The 20,317-nt window shown below is 57.7% G+C and overlaps 2 protein-coding genes across 3 annotated transcripts in view; both read left to right on the forward strand.

Annotated features, from left to right (window-relative positions):
- ACE (angiotensin I converting enzyme) overlaps positions 1 to 5,744 on the forward strand; it is a 21,009-nt gene extending 15,265 nt beyond the window's left edge. For both annotated transcript variants that reach the window (XM_062018327.1, XM_062018326.1), the window contains exons 16-26: positions 206 to 293; positions 483 to 626; positions 835 to 1,026; positions 1,320 to 1,417; positions 2,227 to 2,399; positions 2,745 to 2,968; positions 3,153 to 3,297; positions 3,482 to 3,580; positions 3,960 to 4,082; positions 4,693 to 4,880; positions 5,102 to 5,744. In XM_062018327.1, the coding sequence (XP_061874311.1) occupies positions 206 to 293; positions 483 to 626; positions 835 to 1,026; positions 1,320 to 1,417; positions 2,227 to 2,399; positions 2,745 to 2,968; positions 3,153 to 3,297; positions 3,482 to 3,580; positions 3,960 to 4,082; positions 4,693 to 4,880; positions 5,102 to 5,298 (1,671 nt within the window). In that variant the 3' untranslated portion in view covers positions 5,299 to 5,744. The remainder of the gene's footprint in view (positions 1 to 205; positions 294 to 482; positions 627 to 834; positions 1,027 to 1,319; positions 1,418 to 2,226; positions 2,400 to 2,744; positions 2,969 to 3,152; positions 3,298 to 3,481; positions 3,581 to 3,959; positions 4,083 to 4,692; positions 4,881 to 5,101) is intronic.
- A 7,759-nt stretch (positions 5,745 to 13,503) lies between these two features.
- The window catches only part of LOC133628796 (potassium voltage-gated channel subfamily H member 6), a 35,596-nt gene continuing 28,782 nt past the window's right edge, over positions 13,504 to 20,317 (forward strand). The window contains exons 1-2 of the mRNA XM_062018193.1: positions 13,504 to 13,579; positions 16,389 to 16,619. Coding sequence (XP_061874177.1) covers positions 13,504 to 13,579; positions 16,389 to 16,619 — 307 coding nt within the window. The remainder of the gene's footprint in view (positions 13,580 to 16,388; positions 16,620 to 20,317) is intronic.

Here is a 20,317-nt window from a genome sequence, read left to right on the forward strand (position 1 = left end):
TCTCACTCAAAGGTTGCCTGTCCCAGGCTGCTTGGGTGACAAGTGGCATGTTGGTCCCTCTTGTATTGACTCCACTTTGCCTCCATTTGGGATCACCCTTGGCCTTGGAAAGGGTCAGAGGAAGACAGCTGAGAACATCTCAACGAGCTGTGACGTCCTCCAAGAGCAAGGACAACCAGCTCACATCATCTAATTCCCTTTGCAGTATAACACCCTCCTCTCAGATATGGAGACCACATACAGTGTAGCCAAGGTCTGCAGAGAGAATGGAACCTGTCACCCACTGGATCCTGGTAAGATCTGGCAGGGTGTCCAGTGAGTCATCTCCAACAGGCCCAGAAAGGAGAGGCTTTGTTTTTCAACAGAGGCGTGGAGAAAGGTCATGAAGGGGCCCTTCCTCCCTTCTCTGTGATGACCTCCAAGTGACACGTTGGGTCTAACACCCTAGTGGCATCCCTTTGAGTTCATTGCTCTCTCTTCAGACCTCACAGACATCATGGCCACCTCCAGGGACTATGATGAGCTCCTCTTTGCCTGGAAGGGTTGGCGAGATGCTTCTGGGAAGAACATCAAGAACAACTACAAGAGATATGTGGAACTGAGCAACAAGGCAGCTGTGCTCAATGGTCAGTGCCCTGCTCCCTTAGAGACCCAGCATGGCCTTCACCCCCTGTGAGCAGAGGATGGGGCTGATTGTCCACCTGAAGGTCCAGATCTTGAGGGTGTGGCGATCCCATGAGATCCACTCATAGACACGCAGGGTCCTGAGGTGGCTGTTTTGCTGCTCAGCCACAAGAGCTGTGTCTGACAGCTTCTGCTCTTGCCCTACCGCAGGCTATGCAGACAATGGGGCCTACTGGAGATCCCTGTATGAGACATCCACCTTTGAGGAAGATCTGGAGAAGCTGTACCAGCAGCTGCAGCCCCTGTACCTCAACCTTCATGCCTACGTACGCCGGGCCCTCTACAAGAAGTATGGCGCAGAGCACATCAACCTGAAGGGTCCCATCCCTGCCCATCTGCTTGGTAAGAGCTCAGCTCCAGCAGCATCTCCCACCAGGCACAGCTTGCTCTGAGTCGTGCCAAGAGTTGAGGCTGGGCCCTGTTCAGCTCTGGCTGAAGGGACAAAGGCTCATGAGGTGGGTTTGCAAAAGCCAGGCTGCCTCAGGGAAGGGCAACACACTCAGTTTTGGTCTCTCTTGCATGGACAAGGACCAGGCAGGGACATCCACCCATGCAGGGGTCAGGAATAACTGGTTTCCTTTGCTCTTCTCTCCTTGTCTCCCTCCTGCCGTGTATTTCGCTCCTGTGCTTCCCAGGCAACATGTGGGCCCAGTCATGGTCCAACATTTTTGACCTGGTGATGCCTTTCCCAGATGCCACCAAGGTGGATGCCACCCCAGCCATGAAAAACCAGGTCAGTGCTTCTCCAGGCTGCTCTGGGTTAAACCCCTTGGGACCCAGCACCAAGTGCTGTGGTGCTGCCAGAAGCCTCCAGGCTTCATCCATATTCTCTCCCTGCTTGGACATGCCAAGCTCTAACTGCCCCTGCAAGATCTCCCCTGCCCAGAGGAACAAGGCTGTACATCCTTGTAGAACAGACACAGATGAGCAGTGGTTGATCCCTTTGGAAGGGTCATCAGGAGGTGCCAAATTTCCTCCCCCTCTGTTACAAATCACAGGTTTGAAAGCTGCAGTGGAGCTGAGAAAGGCACTGTAGCTCCTTTAGGTGCCATCAGGTTTAAGAGAGGTTGCCACAGAGCCCTGAAGATCTTGGTGTTGTCTGATTCTAACTCAGGAGAGCTTTCTGATAAGGAAAGGCTACAGGAGCTGGGGCTGTTCAGCCTGGAGAAGGGAAGGCTGAGAGGGCACCTCATCAACATTTATAAGTGCCTAAAGGATGGGTGTCAGGAGGATGGGGTGACACTTCTTTCAGTGGTGGCCAGTGACAGGACAAGGGGTGATGGACAGAAGCTGAAACACAAACAGTTCCATTGGAACATGAGGAGAAACTCCTCTGGTGCTGAGCTGAGGTAGCCCTGGCCCAGGCTGCCCAGGGAGGGTGTGGAGGCTCCTTCTCAGGAGGTTCCCAACCCACCTGGTTCCTGTGCCCCCTGAGCCAGGGGAAGCTGCTGTAGCAGGGGCTTGGGCTGGAGGAGCACGAGAAGTCCCTTCCAACCCCCACCATCCTGTGACCCTATGGTTCTCTGCCTGCTCTCTCCCCAGGGTTGGACACCCAGGATGATGTTTGAGGAGTCAGACCGTTTCTTCACCTCCCTGGGCCTTATCCCCATGCCTCAGGAGTTCTGGGACAAGTCCATGATGGAGAAGCCTACAGATGGGAGGGAGGTGGTGTGTCATGCCTCTGCCTGGGACTTCTACAACCGCAAGGACTTCAGGTGCCCGTGGGGAGCAAGTGGTGGCCACATCAGATAGCATCTGATGCCACCACGGTGTCTCCTGCCCTGTGGCTGTGGCGTTGCCACTGGCACTCAAGAAGGCAGGAGCCCCTGTGGTGGGATGGAAGCAATTAGTGCCTGCCCTGGAGAATGGAAAAGCTGACAAACAGGGACAGGGAATAGGCAAGGTCAGAGATACCAACACCGTGGAGTAGGACCAGCTTGGCTTTGGCATCAGGATGGGAACACGTGGAAAGAGAGGCCAAAGGGAAAACAATAGCTCAAAGGGTTGTGGTATCTCCTGAAGACTTTTCACCCCAGCACCGCCCTTCTTCCCTGGTCCAGGATCAAGCAGTGCACCGTGGTGAACATGGATGACCTGATCACAGTGCACCATGAGATGGGCCACGTGCAATACTTCCTGCAGTACATGGACCAGCCTGTCTCCTTCCGTGATGGGGCCAACCCTGGCTTCCACGAGGCTGTTGGGGATGTCATGGCTTTGTCTGTCTCCACCCCCAAACATCTGCACAGCATCAATCTGCTGGATCAGGTCACAGACAACGAAGGTGAGCTGGTAGGGGAGCTTCATACAGTAAAGGGAGGGGGCTGCTGAGGGCAGCTGCAGCTGCACAGGGGGGAAGGGACATGCACAGGGGCATGGAGGGGACAGGACTTGGTGAGGACACCCTGCTCTTGGGGCAGGATGGTGGGTAGAGCGCTGCCTTACTCACATCTTCCTACCCTGAGCAGAAAGTGACATTAACTACCTGATGAACATTGCCCTGGACAAAATTGCCTTCCTCCCCTTCGGGTACCTGATGGACCAGTGGCGCTGGAAGGTGTTTGATGGGAGGATCAAGGAGGACGAGTACAACCAGCAGTGGTGGAACCTCAGGTGTGCTTCAATTCAGATCCCTCTTTGGTGCCAGAGCCTTCAGGCACCAAACACCCAGAGGCATCATCCCTCTGGGTGTTTCCTCCCTGCCAGTCGAGTTGGCTGCAATGGGACATGGTGGGAACCACCCTTACACCCCACTTTCTCCTTCTCACACTGGGCTAACTCTCCCTCTCTGCCCCAGGATGAAGTACCAGGGCTTGTGCCCACCAGTACCGAGGTCTGAAGATGATTTTGACCCCGGGGCAAAATTTCACATCCCTGCCAACGTGCCCTACATCAGGTGAGCGAGGAGAGCTTGGGCAGGAGGGACACTGGGGTGCAGTTCAGATGCCAGCGGTGGTACCTTGTTTCATGGCTGGTGGGATACTTGGTGGTACCACCCTGAGGGTGGCTGAGCAGCTCTGGGGAGCCTGAGAGAGAAGAAGGCTGAGTTTAGGGGTGTTTCTGTGTATCTGAGGAAAATGGGCTCATCCACCCAGGCAATAGTGGCTGAGATGAGGAGAAATGGCAGCAGCAACTTGGACTGGGTTGGTGCAGGTATAGAACCAAAGCCAGTGATGCTCCTCCACACTGGAGGGTGCAACAACATCACTTGCCACAACTTCACCTCTCCAGTAGGGTCCATTCCCATGTCCTCACCCTTTTCTACCATCCCTCAGGTACTTTGTCAGCTTTGTGATCCAGTTCCAGTTCCACCAGGCTCTTTGTGCAGCAGCTGGGCACACGGGGCCCCTACACAAATGTGACATCTACCAGTCCAAGGAAGCTGGCAAGATTTTGGGGTGAGTGTGTGGGCAGGGCAGAACCAAGCCATTTATGTCCCCAAACACCTTAAAGCCAGCTCAGCAAGACAGGAGCCAATGCAGCCCCTGGGCATCCATCCCTTCCCTGCCCCAGCGTGGGATGCTCTCAGGTGTGGGATGGGGGGATGCCAGGCAGTGGGGACCCCAAGGTGGGGGGATCCTGGGGAGGGATCCTGGGCTTGGTGCTGGGGCTGCGATTGCGAAAGCAGCCACTAGATGGTAGCTGGGACCCTGGCAGGTGAAATGCTCCCTCGGTCTTCCTCCTCCTCCTCCTCCTCCTCCTCCTCCTCAGCCTCGGGTTCCTTAGGGAAAACATCCCCCTCGCTTCAAGGAAAGCACCTGCAAAATTAACCCTTTCACCCAGGAAGTTTCACTGGAGGGTTTTGATCCATGTAAACCTCTCCTTCCCCCCCCACTCAAGCACAACCTCCCTCCCTGTTCTCTGAGCTAACTCCAGCCCTGAGGTGCTGGAGTGACAGACTCTAGCCCAGGGTTGCTGATCCCAACCAGGTCCTGGGGAAAAGGGAAGGGCCTGTGATGACCAAGAGGGTGATGGGGAATACACATGAGCTGATTTCTCCTGCCACAGAGATGCTCTGAAGCTGGGTTTCAGCAAGCCATGGCCAGAAGCTATGGAGCTCATCACAGGGCAGCCCAACATGTCAGCTGATGCCCTGATGAGCTACTTTGAACCGCTCACAACGTGGCTGGTGAATGAGAATGTGAAGAATGGGGAGGTCCTGGGCTGGCCTGAGTACAGCTGGACTCCTTACACAGGTATGTAGGGCCAGGATGGGGGATGTGGAAGAGATGCCTTGGTGTCCTTTGGCCACCCCAAAAAAACCACAGGGTGTTTGGATGCTTCTCCTTGATCTACAATGGAGCTGAGTCTAAAGAAGACAGGGCATCCAAGAGACCAGAAAGGGAGAGTTAGTGACCAAACACCCCCAAAGCCTACAGCCAGCAGCACCACCTATATCCCTCATTTCATTTTCCAGCCACTACAGCTCAAGCCAACCCCAGCAAATCCAATTTCTTGGGCATGTCCCTGAGCAGCAGCCAAGCCACAGCAGGAGGTTGGGTCCTTCTCGCCCTGACACTGGTCCTCCTGCTCACCACCATCATCTTTGGCGTCAAGTTCCTCACATCCAGGAGAAAGGCCTTCAAATCCAGCTCAGAAATGGAACTGAAATAAGGCAACCATCAGCAGGGGAGCAGCACAGATGGGGTGCAAGCATGGGCATTTGGCCAGGCTTGGCAGCGATGCCGTGGCCAGGTTTGCCAACGAAGCCGTGGGTTTTCCTCAACCCAGGACTCTTCTCTCCAATCAGGTCAGACATCTTTTTTTTTCTTCCACTATGCAAGAGGCAAAGCAAGAAAAGAGCTATTTATTTGTCAAGGGGATCATCATCAGGGGAAAGAGAAAGTCAGGCACCGGCAGGCACGGAGCCGTCACGAGCTGCCCCGGTCCAGCCCGGGCACCCACCAGCTATCTCTGACCCTTGGGTAAAGCCACAGACACTTGGAGTGACAAAGGGATAATCTGGGGAGGGGATGGAGCACGTTCCCACCCTTGGTTTGCCTCCTGCCAGGCTGGTTGCTTGCATGGATGAGAAATAAAGCCATGTCTTGTCACCCTCAGTGCAGCGTCTCGGCTCCTTCTTGCCAGGTGAGGTGGGATGGATCAAAATGGGACTGGGCTTTTGAGTAGGGGAGCTGTCACCCCCAAGCCAGAGCAAATACAAATCCCTGGGGCTCAACTCAGCACCCTGCAGCACCCAACCTCCCCCATCCCCATAAGGAGAGCTCAGCATCCTCTTGCAGCATCCCCATCCTCCCCTAAACGGTGGCTCCCGGTGCAGCTGGTAGCTCGTGGCTTCACCCCTAAGGAAGGGGCTGGATCAGGGCCAGAAATCCCTAAAGTCTGAACCTGACCTTCTCAAAGGGTTGAAGGGTCTCCCAGCCCAAGGTGGGGCAGGGTTGGAGCTCACAAATGCCGTGGGTCATGTGTTTATGTAAGAGCCAGAGAGGCTCTGAGGTCAGCGATCGCCTCCCACCCTCCAGCTCCTGATTATCTTGGGATCAGCCTTGTTTGAGGCTTCTCACAACCCCCACTCTCCCCAATCTTTCTTCTGCTTCTGTAAATACAACTTTGCATTTGTTCTGCAGTGATTAGGTGCAAAACTAATCCCAGGCTGGAGATTATAGCAGCCTTAAAGAGCCGTGATCTGCTGCAAGGGGGAAATGAGGAGATCTGGGATGATCCACCCAGCTCCCCTTCACCTGCTGCTTGCTCAGAGGAGAAACTGAAGCCTGGGAGAGAGGGTCATTGCACCCAGAAGAAGAGCAGAAGGCAGGTGTCTGCTCACCCACGCTCTGGGTTTTGTTTGCTTTCCATTCTCTTCCCAGCACAGCACACCCACGCAGAGGTGAAACCCCTGAGCGTGGCGAGCAGCAGCCCCAGGCGCCTGTTCTCAGCCCTTGTCCTTCCCAGAGCCACATCCTGACACATCTGCTTTATATCCCAACACACTGGGCACCCTCCTCACCCCTCCCCTTCCCAGCAGCACAATGCTCATGGAGCAGAGCCTTGGCACAGCCAGAGCTTGAGGCTTGAAGCCAAGTGTATTTTCAGCCTGGGAAAGCAGCCTGGTGCAGGTGTGCTCCATCCAGCTTCAGCTCCTCACTGCTAATTTGGAGCCTCCTTGGCTCCTTTCAGCCCCATTAGTGGAGGAAAAAGAGGTCTCCAAGATCATCAAGATCCTGAAAGTTTCATGAAAATTGATTTCTGGAGAGAGGAAAAAAAGAAACCAGCAGCCCACAGAGGAGGAGAGCAACACAACGTTCTCACTCAAGGACTGCAACACAAGCTCAGCACTAGTTAGACATCAGAGAAGCCACCTAGGAGTTGACTCTGTCCTGGAATGGACACACTGGCCACAGCTCCAAGTGATGGCTGCACTGAGCTGTGGCCTCCTGCTCAGAGATAAGAGACAACCCAAGCCCACAACCCATCCAGAAGACAGGGCTGGACACCAGGTTACCTTCAACACAGGTCCAAGGTCCAGGAGGCAGATGGGATGGGGTTGGATACCAGGTTACCTCCCAACACAAGCCCAAAGTCCACCCAGGAGGTGGGATGAGAGTTGGATACCAGGCAACACAAGTCCAAAGTCTACTCAGCAGGTGAGATGGGGAATTGGACACCAGGTTACCTCCAACACAAGCCCAGAGTCCAGCCAGGAGGTGGGGTTGGACACAAGGTTATGCCCACTCCAGCCCAGGGGAGGTTCAAGGTCCCACCTTGAGCTTATATGGAGCTGCTGGGCTGTGGGTGGGAGCCTGGGTGAAGCTTTCCAGGGCACTGAAGGTCTGGCTGGTGCCCTGAGGGCTCTGCCAAGCTGGCAGCAGCAGTTTTACAGGATCCCTTTAAACCCAGGATGATTTCTCTTCCCTGTTGTGATAACATCTGGAGAGATTTTTGCTGCCTTCTGGCTCTGGCATCGTGCTTCCTGCTGAAATTAGGAGGCTTAGCACAACTACTCCCTAAGGAGGGAGAGGGGAGAAAAGAAAGATAGAAAGGGGGGAAAAAGGAGGAGATTCCCCCTCAGTTCACATGGCTCCTTGGTGGGGAGCTCAGGAAGCAGCAGGTACCTCAGGCTTGTGCATGAGGCTCCCAGAGAGGAGCTTTGCTGGAAAACCCCATCAATTCAAAGCAAGAAACGCCTCAGGTCCCCTTTGGCACTGCAGAAACTCCTTTTCCCTTCTCTTTTAGGCTGGTTATGCACGGAGGGAAGGTGCCTGGGGGAAGGGGGTTCCCACAGCCCCAGGCCCCTCGTGGCTGGGCTAAGCCAGGTCTATTCTTAGCTGTCTGGGCAGGAGCAGGCAGGGTGCATGGGGCCACGTTCCTCACATTCCCCTTCCCTGGGGACAAGAGGTGCCTGGAAATCTGCAGCCACAGCTTGGCAGCAGCCAGGGGCCATCAGCAGGGGCCACCCCGGGTGTTGGTGGGGAGGGGAGATGTGGGGGGGAGGCAGAGGGTCCCAGGGGACAGCAGAAGTGTGGCAGGGATGTGGTGAGCTGTGGGTTCCTCATTCTTGCCAGTTCCCTGCCTGTGGCTTCAGCTCCTGGGAGTTCTGGCTGGCACCAGCCTTCCCTCCCTCCCGCCTCAGCAGGGTAAAGGTGGATTTGGGGCTAAGGGGCAAGTGGAGGACCCTCAAAGTCATCCACTCTCTTCCAAGCAAAGGCCAAGGAAGCGTGTGGCCAAGCCCTTGGCACTTGGCTCCTCACCCCCACGCCCAGGGGAGTTTCATAAATCATGTTGGTTGGAAAATACCTTTAAGATCACTGAGTCCAGCTCCTGCCCTCACACTGCCCAGCCCAGCACCACCCCATGGCCCTCAGCACCTCAGCTGTGTGTCTTTGGGATCCCTCCAGGGCTGGGCACTGCCCCAGCTCCCTGGGCAGCCTGGCACAGGGGCTGACACCCCTCTCAGGGAAACAGTTCTGCCTCAGCTCCAGCCTCAACCTCCCCTGGGGCCACTTGAGCCCATTTCCTCTTGTCCCATCTCATTACCTGGGAGAAGAGACCAACCTCCAGCTCATTACACTCAGCCTCCTGTCAGAGCTGCAGAGAGTGCTCCTGTCTCCCCTCAGCCTCCTCTTCTCCAGGCTCAGCACCCCCAGTTCCCTCAGCACCTCCCCATCACCCTTGTGCTCCAGCTTCATTTCCAGCCAAACAGACCTGCTGCCAGCACCTCTCCTCCCATGGCCACATCCTGCCTTTCCCCACAGCATCCCCCTCGGTTACCTCAGCCTCCTGCTCACCCCGTCCACCCTCCCCAAGCCACAAACCTGCCCCGCGCCTCAGTTTCCCCAGCTCAGTTTCCCCATCTCAGTGTGGCTGCTGTGAACTGAGTTTGCCACATCCCAGAGCCAGATCCCCGTGTTTTTTTCCTGCCACTTCTCAGTGGGAAGTGGCTCTTGGCAGGAAACAACATCCATGACTCGCTTTAATGTCACCCAAGTCCTTCCCAGGTTTGCAGCCTCCCCTCCAGCCTCCCTTGGGATGGTGTGGCACAAAGCCCAAGCTGATGGGAGTCAATTTGGGCTGCAAATTTAACAGTTGCTTGGTTTGGGTGGGTTTGTTGAAGGGTTTTTTTTTGCACTTAGGCAATGGTGTGGTGGTGACAGCCTAGAAAATCCATCACGGTGGGGCAGCCAGGACGAGGAGCATCCCTCCCCCTCCCCCTGCAAAACGCTTTCACAGACCCAATTCCTCCCTCCCTGGCACATTCCAAAAGTGAAAAGCAAAGCGGAGGCATCCTTGGGACAAGCCCCAAGGGCTGGCAGCAGCTTTGGGGACTGCCAGAGCCCCGTCCCCTCCCTCTCCGGCTGTGTTTGCAGTGCGGTTCTAATGACAGCAACGTGAAGAAAACGCTTGACAAACATTTCTCCCAGCCGCCAGCCGCCGTGTTGGGATTCCAGGGAGCTCCCCGACTCCTCCCACGCCAAATCCCCCCTCCTCATTTCACAGCTGTAACCCCTTAACCAGCCCCTTAGCAGGGTGGCTGGTAATTCCCTGCATTGCTTTCTAATTGCCTGCAAGCCCCAGGGGCTCTTTGTGCACTTGTGCTGCAGGAGCAGGGAGGGGGAGGAGAGTCGTAGGAAGCACCCAGGTCTCCTTTATCCTGGGAATCGGGTGGTTTCACGTTGATTTCCACAGAAGGGAAGGAAGAGAAAGGAGTAAAACCTCCAGAAAACCAGCCAAGGAGGAGGAAAAGAGGAGAGAACTGAGCAAGGAGAGGAGGAGGAGAGCAGAGCAGCGTGAGAGAGAGAGGATTACTGCTGGGTTGAATTAGAGGGAGCCCTTCAGCTGCTTTGAACAGCAGGAGAAATTTGCCCAGAGACCCCAATTCTTTCTATTTGGGATCAAATGTAAGCACGGGATTAACTACAAGCATATGCTTAAGACCCAGGGGATTGAAAGAAAGTCTGGGCATCAAGTGCTGAGAGCAAGGCAGAGCAGCAGGGCATGGACTGGCAGCCTTGTGAGTGACCCAGCCCTGCAGGGATGCACTGGGAGAGCTGTGGGGGCACTGGGAGGCTCCTAGAGCTTAGTCGGGAGGGAAATTGCAGAGAGTGCTGCTGTCTCCCCTCAGCCTCCTCTTCTCCAGGCTCAGCACCCCCAGTTCCCTCAGCACCTCCCCAGCACCCTTGTGCTCCAGACTCTTCACAGCTTCATTTCCAGCCAAACAGACCTGCTGCCAGCAGCTCCCCTCCCATGGCCACATCCTGCCCTTCCCCACAGCAGCCCCCTCATCCCATCCTGAAAGGGAATGACACGGTTCAACTCCATCTGCAAGGGCTGTATCCAGGAGCACATTGGTAAGAGGCTCTTCCACCAGCTACATGAAAGCTTGAGACTCGCTGGCCAGGAAAAGGGGGATCAAAGTGTTCCCACTGCCATGCCCAGAGCAGGATAAACTTTCCTAGGCTCACACACAGACCCAGCCCTGGCAGAGGAGCTGGAGGGGCTGAGGGCTGTACCCTGCCCCATGCTCAGAGCCCTGCTGTGCCCCTGTGCTTCCCACTGGTGAGCTGGCACATGGCCTGATCATCAGCCACATCCACGTGATGTGTCCACGAGCATCCCAGGCTGATTTATGGGATGAGGGGAGGGCAGGAGGCCAAACTTAAATCCTGACTGCCTGGTGATTAATAATCATCATTATGATTATATTAACTGTGGTGCTAAGAGTTTGCTTTCCCTTGCAGGACTGGTCATCCAAGAAGCTCAAAGTGGTTTCCCAAGGCCAAAGTGACCAACGTTCCCTATTTGGAAGCGAGGAAATTGCAGCACAGAGCTGTCTCCCTCGAGTCACCTAGTATATCAACAAGAAAACAGAGAAGGCAGGAGCCTGGACTCCTTGTCCCTCTCCCTCCCCCACGCTATTAAGCTGCATCTGTGTAATATAGAGCAAAACATCCTCCACGACGCACAGTAAATCACGGCAGAGGCAGTGTGCAGAGTGGATAGAGGGGGAGATAATGGGTTTTTCACCCTTTTCAACAATAGAGCAAGTTTCTCTCTGATGGGGAAGGCTGGCTTCTGGGAGAGGCTGAGATAAAAGCAGCACCAGGGCTCTGAAATGAACCTGAAAGGGCACCTGCTTTTACTCACCCACTCGCCTTGCTGGCCCAAGTCTGGTAGGCAACAAGGCAGGTCAAGAAGCCCCACGGGCATGGCCTGGACCCCGTGTGTACTGCTGAGATGCACTAGAATATTAATTGAAAATCCCAGCAAAACACTCCTGCTGATGATAATGGACCATAATCCTCTTAGACCAATTTCATGCCTGAAAAATTGTGCATAACCATAGAATAATAGCAAGCCCCTCAGCTGGACACTGTCCTTAGCAGTGGCCCCAGGAGAAAGAGGGGGCTGGCCAGAGGGGGTTTCTCAGGAAGGAAGGAAAGGGAGGTGGTGCCCTTGGCCTTCAGCCCTGAGGGACACAGAGAGGTGGGCAGGAGAAGGGCTGCACTTGAGGCTAACTCTGAACATCTGTTTGACCAGGGAAGCATCTCCATGGGACCCTGTGTCCCGCAGAGAGCTGGGTACCCACCCCAACCCCCGTGCCCACGGCACTGTCTGTGGCCCGAGCACCCCGGCATCCTCCGGACCCCCCGTGTCCCCTAGAGCTTCCAGGACCCCTTGGACCTTCCATGTCATCCAAAGACTCTCTTCAGCCAGGCCCGAGCCTCTCAATGCCAAACCCCCCATCCGCAGCCAGCGCCCCCCACCCGCGCCCTTCCCTCCCGCCCGCTCCTTCAGCACCGCGGCGAGTGGACAGCGCCTGGCGCGAGGCCCCGCCCGCCCCGCCGCAGCCGCCCCGGACCCCCCGGGACCCCTCAGAGCCCCCCGGGACCCCTCAGAGCCCCCCGGGAACCCCTGGACCCCCAGCACCTCTCAGAACCCCCTGGACCCCTGGCACCCCCTGGGAACTCCCAGAACCCACTTACATCCCCCGGACCCCCGGCACCCTCTGGTAACCCACCGGCACCCCCCGGACCTCCAGCACCCCGCAGGACTCCTCAGAACCCCCTGGACCTCCTCTCCGGAACCCCCGGGACCCGCAATAACACTCCCCCGGGAACACCCCGACGTCATCCCCGGCACTCTCCCGGAATAGCTGGACCTTCTCCCTGACACCCCCAGCTCTCCCCGGGAGCCCCTGGGACCTCAGCCCTGCACCCCTTCTTCCGTCCCCCTGCACCCTCTGTACCCTCCTGCACTCCCTCCCGTGCTTCTGCACTCTTGCACCCACAGGCATTCCCCCTTTTCCCACACCTGCACCCAGCAGCACCCCCTCCTCTGCCTCCGCACCCCTGCAACTCCTCTGCCGCCCCTGCATCACCCCCCCGCTATACTTTAGCACCACCTGCACATCCCCCTCTGCTCACCAGCCCCTGCACCCCAGCATCCCCTCCTCTGCCTCTCCCGGCACTCCAGCGCCCTCCCTCACCTACTCCTCCACTCTCTCACATCCCCCCGCACCCCATCACCACCCCTCCTTCATCATCCCGACACCCCAAACTCCACCTGGGGGGCATATCCTCCTCTACCACCCCTCTCTAGCACCCCAGCACCACTTCCTTCACCATCCCCTTCTCCGGTACCCTCCACCTGCACTCCCGCTAACTCCTCCATCCCCAGCAACACCCCATCCCAACACCCCAATCCTCCATCACCTCAAAAACCACCTCGGTACCTTTACCACCCTCTACCTCAGCCCTCCAAGGACCCCACCTCCACCCCCAGTCCCTCAAGCTCCTCCAGCATCCCACCTGCTCCCCCCACCTCCCCCCGCGTTCTACCCCGCAGCATCCCCAGTCTGCGGGGCTGGGGCCGAGGGATGCCGGGGAGTACCGGGGGGCACCTAGGGGCTACCGGGGAGGGGTACCCGGGGAGGGGGTCCCAGCTCCCCGACCGCCAGCTGTTGCTGCTGACAGCTCCCCCGGAGTCTCCAACGGGCCGGGACAGCGGTGACTAAGCACTTTGGGGATTTCTGCTCTTATTATTTGATTCTATTCTTCTCTCTCCTTTTCAAGCGGGTCCTCCCCCTCTTCTCCTCCCCCTCACCATCCTCATCCTCACCCTCCCCGGCCGCCCCCGCCCGGGGCCGGGCTCGGTAAGGGCGGGCAGAGGGGTTCCCCCTTCCGGCCATCCGGAGCATGGGAGCCCCGGGCCGGTTGAGCTCCAGAGCTCGGCCAGCCCTGGGGTGAGGCGGAGCGGAGCGGAGCAGCGGGGCCGTGCCGTGCCGGGGCCGTACCGAGCCTCCCCGGGGCCGCTCCTCGTTCCCCGCCGCACCCCGAGGGAAGTTCCACGGTTCCCGGAGCGATGCCGGTACGCAGGGGCCATGTGGCCCCCCAAAACACTTACCTGGACACCATCATCCGCAAATTTGAAGGGCAAAGTGAGTATCGACCCCCCCCACCCTCCCCAACTCCCCGCGGGTGATCCCCCCAACTTCAGGGTGGGGGGTTTGGGGAGGGGGGGGGGGGGAGCGCAGTGCGGGGGTACCCGCAGGGGAAAGGAAGGGCCCCCTGTGACCTCCCCGGGGTGGGGGGAGGGAGCCGGGTGGGTCACAGCCAGGCAGTGTCCCCGCGGGTATTTATAGCCAAGGGTGACACAAGGGGGATGCGCGGTCCCAGCCCGGTGGTCCCCGGGGGCTGGAGACAGCGCTGCACGGTCCCCGAGGTGGTGGGGGGCGGGGGGATGGGGGTCCCGGCTGCCAGGGCTGGAGGGGTGAGGGGTGTGCGGCAGCTCAGAGGGGCTCGCTGCCTGTTTGCCTTCCAGTCCGAGCTGCTCGGCGGCAGCCGTCCCCTAGTGAAATGTTGCCATTTGCTGTTGCTCCGAGTAAAATCCCTTCGTATGAATTTTTGGGGCTGGTTTTTGGGAGGGGTCGGTGCGCAGCGGGGTCGAGTGAGGGGGAGGAGGGTACGGGGAGAGGGCAGCGAGGGCTCTGTTCCCACTCTCTGCTGGGGCTGGGACCCCCCCCTTGCACAGGGAAGGAGGGGAAGCAGTGGATTGGGGTTACCCAACCCCTTGGGGGGGGTTGTTGTGGGGTGCTAAAGCTTTGCACCCCTACAGTGTGGGAGTTTGCCGGGTGGGTAAAAGTCCCTGGTGTTGGCAGCCGGGGCTGGATCTGCCTCTGCTCTGCTCTGCCCTGGCAGTGAGTGACGTGACCCTGGGGATGGAAAGTGAGAAAAACTGTCGCTGGTTCCTATCAGTCCTCGCTGGGAAGCGGCGGCTGGGGAGCAGCGAGGGCACACGGTGCAGGGTGCCAGCGGGGAGGCAGCCAGGCTCCCTCCTCCCTCCCTCCCTCCCCTCCTCTCTGTCAGCCCCAGCGGGCCCCGGCTGGGCTCCCCACACTCCCCCCGCAGCAGCTTCGTGGTTGGAAGGCTGTTGGGGGACACCAAACCAGCCCCCTGCTCACATCATTGCCACTTTATCCCTCTCCCTCCATGGAGCCAGAGATGCCCCAATGCTTCCTTCCCAGTGCACAGCCGCAGTACCACAGGGGGTAAGGGCAAATGTACAGGTGAGGGCAGGGCAGAAAGCAAATGTAAGGTGAAAATAACCCCGAGGAAAGCTGGTTCTGCAGCTCCTTCCCATCCTGGCCTTGGGCACATCCCCTGTGCTCAGCACCGTTTGCTCCGGCACCCTGCCAGCCCCATAAATCCTGTCCTGCGTCAGCCCAGCCTGGATCTGACCCGTTGGGTAGGGAAGCCTTGATTGCAAGTGGGGAGCACACCCCCAAGAGTGTGGCTTTTGAGGGAAAAGTCCCCTCCTTGTGCCTCCTTCCAGCTGACACAGCCATTTGGACAGAGAAAGATCGGGAAGGGGGGAACTGGGAAACATTTGGCTGAGGTGGTTTGTGCCGTTTGCTGCGTCGGCACCAGCGTCAGCCCTGCGTGGCAGAGGGAGAGGTGCTGGGCTGGGAGTCCCCCAAAAAAGGGCTGTCACAGGGTGGGGTGAAGCAGGAGATCTCAGTGTGGCATCCTTAAGGGCATCGGTTTTACTGGGAGGCATCCTCCAGAGCTGGGACTCTGCAGGTGATATTAAGGAAGGGGTTTCCCACCCTACTGGGTGCTGCAGCCGTGTGGAGGTTTCTCCTGGGTGAAATTCCCCATGAGGCTGGAGCACAGCAGGGCTCTGGAGTGCACAGGCTGCAGATGCCATTCCTGGCTAATCCAAGAGATTAATTGGGGTCTGGGCTGGGAGGCAACCTCCTAAATGGACCCTCTGCATTGACCTGCCTCCTGCTCCAGCCCAGAGCTGGTGCCAAACGCTGAGGGAGATGCTGCTGGGCAGGACACAGCATCTGTCACGTCAGCATCTCCAGGTCCCTGTCACACCCCAACAAACCTGTCCCAGAGAGGGTCCTCCCCAGCCCAGCAGCCCTCCATCAGCCTAAAATCAAACCAAAACAAAGCTCTAGGTTGGGTTTCCCCCGGGGTGAGTCTGGAGTCAGCTCCATCTAGGGTGGCTGAGGTGGGCTGGGCAGCATTAACCATCCACCCTGGCATGTTGAGCCCCAGCCTGGGATGAGGCAGCACCACTCCCTGCCTCAGTTTCCCCTTTCCTCCACCTGAGCTATTCCTGTGCACAGGATGGGGGGCTGGGTTTCAGTTTCAGCCCAAAGGCACAATTATCCCATAAAACATTAGGAGGAGCATTAGTGTGACAGGTTTCACCCATGAAGCCAAACCTCAGGCTCACTCCTCCTCTCACCCTTTGCCTGACTTCAGGGTGGGAAGCCTCTGGGATAACTCAGGTCCCTGAGAAGCTCCTGGGGAGTGATGGATGCTGCAGCTCTTCCCTCTGCTTGCAGTGCTGTCTGGGGATAGATTACCCACAGGCACACAATCAGTGAGCTCCTACATGCACGCAGAGAGATGTTGAGGCTATGCAGGTTGTCCCAACAACTTCCTCTGCTGGGGACCCCCAATCTGGATCCTCTGGTCCCCACAGCCACCTTTTCATGTGCAACTGGAGGAATTTTCTCTCTCTGAAGAGCAGGCCAGCCCCTGGGGCAATGTGGCAACCATCCTTCCCCAAGGAAGGAATCCACCAGTGTGTGTCCCTGGAGAGCCCATCCCTGCACAAACCCCACAGCATCACAAACCCTAAGCCCACCCACCTTGGAGGGGGTGGTGAATAATCTCCCAGCACCTCTCCCAGCACCTCAGGGATGCTCACAACCTCCTGCTTCCCTGCAGACCGCAAGTTCCTGATCGCCAACGCTCAGATGGAGAACTGCGCCATCATCTACTGCAACGACGGCTTCTGCGAGATGTTCGGCTACTCCCGCATGGAAGTGATGCAGCAGCCTTGTACTTGTGACTTCCTCACCGGCCCTGACACCACCAAGAGCTCCATTGCACAGCTCACCCAGGCTCTGCTTGGATCTGAGGAGTGCAAGCTGGAGATCCTCTACTACCGTAAAGACAGTAAGAGGAGTTTTGGTTCGGGGTGATGAGTTGTCACCCGCTTGGCGTTTGGTGGGGGAGGATGAAGCTGGTGGGGTGGGGTGAAGGGAGGCTGATGCTGCCAGGGTGAACACAAGAGATCCCAAAGAAACACAAGGAAGTGTTTCTTCCCTGTTGAGGTGAGGGAGCACTGGCAGGGGCTGCCCAGATGGGCTGTGGAGGCTCCTTGTCTGGAGCCATCCCAACCCCAGCTGGATGAGTTCCTGCGTGCCCTGCTCTAGGTGGTGCTGCTCTGGCAGGGGGGTTGCACTGAATGAGCTTTGAGTTCCCCTCCAGCCCTTGTGATTCTGTGAGTTCATGATGGGATGGAGCTGTTTCTGCTCCAGTGAGGCACTGGGGACCTTGGGATGTTGAGTGATGGAAGTTGTTGCTGGATTCTGCAGGGGGGTTGGACTGGATGATCTCTAAAGGTCCCTTCCAACCCCCACCATTCTGTGATTATTTGGGAATCAGGGTGTTTGCAAACCCTTGGTGAAGGCTCAGAGCTCTTGGGGTAAGCAATGGCATCACTCACAGAAGCTGGAGGGTTGGAAGGGACCTGGGAAGCTCACCCAGTGCAACCCCCCTGCCAGAGCAGCAGCACCTAGAGCAGGGCACACAGGAACTTGTGGCATCCCTGAGCCATGAATGAGGATCCCATGGAGGAATCACAGAATCATTCAGTTCCAAAAGACTTTTAACATCATCAAATCCAAGCCCAGCCCAGCACTACCCCACAGCCCTCAGCACCTCAGCTCCATGGCTTTGGGATCCCTCCAGGGCTGGGCACTGCCCCAGCTCCCTGGGCAGCCTGGCACAGGGGCTCACACCGCTCTCAGGGAAACAGTCCTGCCTCAGCTCCAGCCTCAACCTCCCCTGGGGCAACTTGAGGCTGTTCCCTCTTGTCTTAATCATTACTGGGGAGAAGAGATTGACCCCCACCTCACAGCTTCTTGTCAGAGTGTTGCTGAGAGTGAGGTGACCTCCCCTCAGCCTCCTCTTCTCCAGGCCCAACACCCCCATTCCCTCAGCCTCTCCCTTGTGCTCCAGCCCCTTCCCCAGCTCAGTGCCCGGCTCTGGCCACGCTGCAGCCCCTCAGTGTCCCTGTGGCAGGGAGTGAGGGGCCCAGCACTGAGCACAGCCCTGGAGCTGCAGCCTCCCCAGTGCCTCAGCACAGTGGGACAACTCCTTCCCCAGGAACCAGGCTCTGTGAGGAGATGAGGCAGATCCCCCCTCCATCCATCTCTGCCAACAGCAGGGGCAGCTCAGCTCCAACGAGCAGGATGTGGCTGTGCGTGCACAGATGGAATTATGTTAAGATGAAAATGAAGCTTTGATGGCAAATACTAGTGATTAGTGCTAATACTGCAGGGAGTTAAATAAATATTTAGGGGTTGATGCTGCAAACCAAGAGCTGGCAAGGGTGGGAAGGGGGGAATGTCCATTAAAAGGTTAAAAGCAGAAAGGATTTCCTTTGTTCAAGGTTGGGGGGGGGCTTTCCCATTCCTTGTATGGATAGGGGCTTGGTGTGAGCAACGGGTCTCATCCTGCTGCTAGCACCTATTAGTGTGGCAAGGTGGAGAAGAAACAACTGGAAGCAAAGGGAAAGGGGGAAGGCAGGAGCTCTGGCTCACAGCCCAGCACCCTATCTCTGGAGCTGGGACCTGGGTGTCCTGGCTTCCCTCCCAGCCCCTGTCTCCTGGGCTGGCATCCAGGTGCCAGTGGATCGGCTTCAGGAATTAGCCACTGGCAGCAGCTCCTGAGTGTTAACCTGTGTGGTTAATGCACCAGGGCAGGATCAGACCCTCGCCCACCTTTCCCAGCTGCTTTTCTTCCCATTAAGGGACACACTTGAGCCTCTTCCCCATGGGATCAGCACTGGGTGAAGAGGCAATGCCAGGCATATGCTACCAGTCTCCCCCTGCACCCAGGGGCTGGCTGGAGCCCAGGGCAGCCCAGCAGGCACGAGGAGAAGCAGGCACAAGCTGTTCCCCTTGCTCCCAACGCATGGCCAGGGCAGGGACAGCGTGTGCAATCCCCCCTCCCTTGGGATTCCTTTCCCCAGCCATCCCTGGGGACTGCCCAGCCTGATCCAACACCCCCCTCCTTGCTTTGAAACCAGCTCCTTGCTCTTCCCCCAGGCCACGGGAAACTCTCAACAGCAGCCTGCTTCTCCTTCTCATGAAGGGAAACAGCAGAGCAGCCCAGAAGCAAAAACCCTTCGTGTCTATTTTTACAACCCCACCAGCAATAAGCTCACTCCAATTGTTCCCCATCACCACCACCACCCCCAGCACTCAGCCTGCCCATTATAAACGGGTCTTATCGGCAAAGAAAAGGCCTCTTTTTTTTTGCATTACAGGGAGCTGTTGCTTAATTAGGCGGCGGCAGAGGCTCGGAACCCGCCCCTCTCTCCCCTTTCATCCCGCCGGCACCAATCTCCAGCCTCAGCCCCGCTGTTTATGACTGCGGTACTCCCGGCGCTGCGGCTCCAGGGGGGTTGTTCCCTCGCTTTTCTCCTTGCCACAGGCAATATTCTACCCCAAATCTACCTTTTGGAACCTTTCACCCACCTCCCCGACTCGGTAGGGGATGGGGGAGGGAACGGTGGGTGTCCGGGCTGATTCTGCCCGTGCACAGGCAGGATGCTGAGTGATGGGGTGATGTGTGGTGCTGGCTCAGGACCTCAGCTGTGCTGTCATTAGTTAATTATCAACGGAGCTGTGGGTGCTGATGGCGAGCACAGCCCTGGGCAGCTGAAATGGAGCTAAGAAGCAGTTAAAGGGAAGATAGGAGCAACCCAGCAAAGCCAGTTGTCCCTCCCTGTCTCCCTCCCACAAGTAGGGGCTTGGAAAGAGGGGAGAGCTTGAGCTTGGGGGGTGTGTGTGGCCACTAATCCTCTGCTTCAAACCAGTGAAAAGTTAATTTCCTTACAAGATGCTGCACAGCTGGGGCTGCCCCAGCCAGGGGAGGGTCACGATGAGATCAGCTCCCACCAGACCAAGGAGCAGCAACGGTCGCCAGCCCTGGAGCCACAGCCATCAGTGTCCAGGCCTGTGCTGAGCCCCTCTCCAGCATCCCCATGGGTGTTTTTTCCCACCCAGGGTGGTGTGTTTTGCAATGAAGCCACTGGTGAGAGCTCTGGGGGTGGCCAGAGAGGGGCTGGTGGCTGCAGGTGCTGGGCTGTGGTGCTGGCACAGCTTGGGTGGCAGCAGCTGGCGGCACCAGGTCTTGCTTAATCTGCATCAGTGTGATGCTTCTGAGTATGAAAGAGGAGCTGGGGGTGAGAGAGCTGGGGCAGCCACTGCCTGCAACCCCAACCCTTCCATCCCTGATCCCTCCTAGGGTACAGAGCTCATGGCTGGTCCTTCCAGTGGGAGCAGTTTGGGCTGGGGCTTAGGGACCACATCAAACACATCCCACTGATGCCCTAAGCTGGGATTTCCCCTTTCCCCCTGTGGACTGCAGGAGGAGGAGATGGCTGGGGGATGGCAGAGCCATTGAGGCACTTGATGTCACCCAGGGTATCCCCTCACAGCTCCCCATGGGTGCCTGAGGACTCCTGTGCCATGTCCCCAGCCCAGGGCACGTCCATGGCACAGCAATCACCTCTCCAGCAGCTGCTGCCAGGAAGCCTTGGCTAAGGCAGGTGGGGATGGATCTGGCCAAGGTTCCTCCAT

The sequence above is a fragment of the Colius striatus genome, chromosome Z, assembly GCF_028858725.1.
Source record: "Colius striatus isolate bColStr4 chromosome Z, bColStr4.1.hap1, whole genome shotgun sequence".
In the NCBI taxonomy this organism is placed as follows: domain Eukaryota; kingdom Metazoa; phylum Chordata; class Aves; order Coliiformes; family Coliidae; genus Colius; species Colius striatus.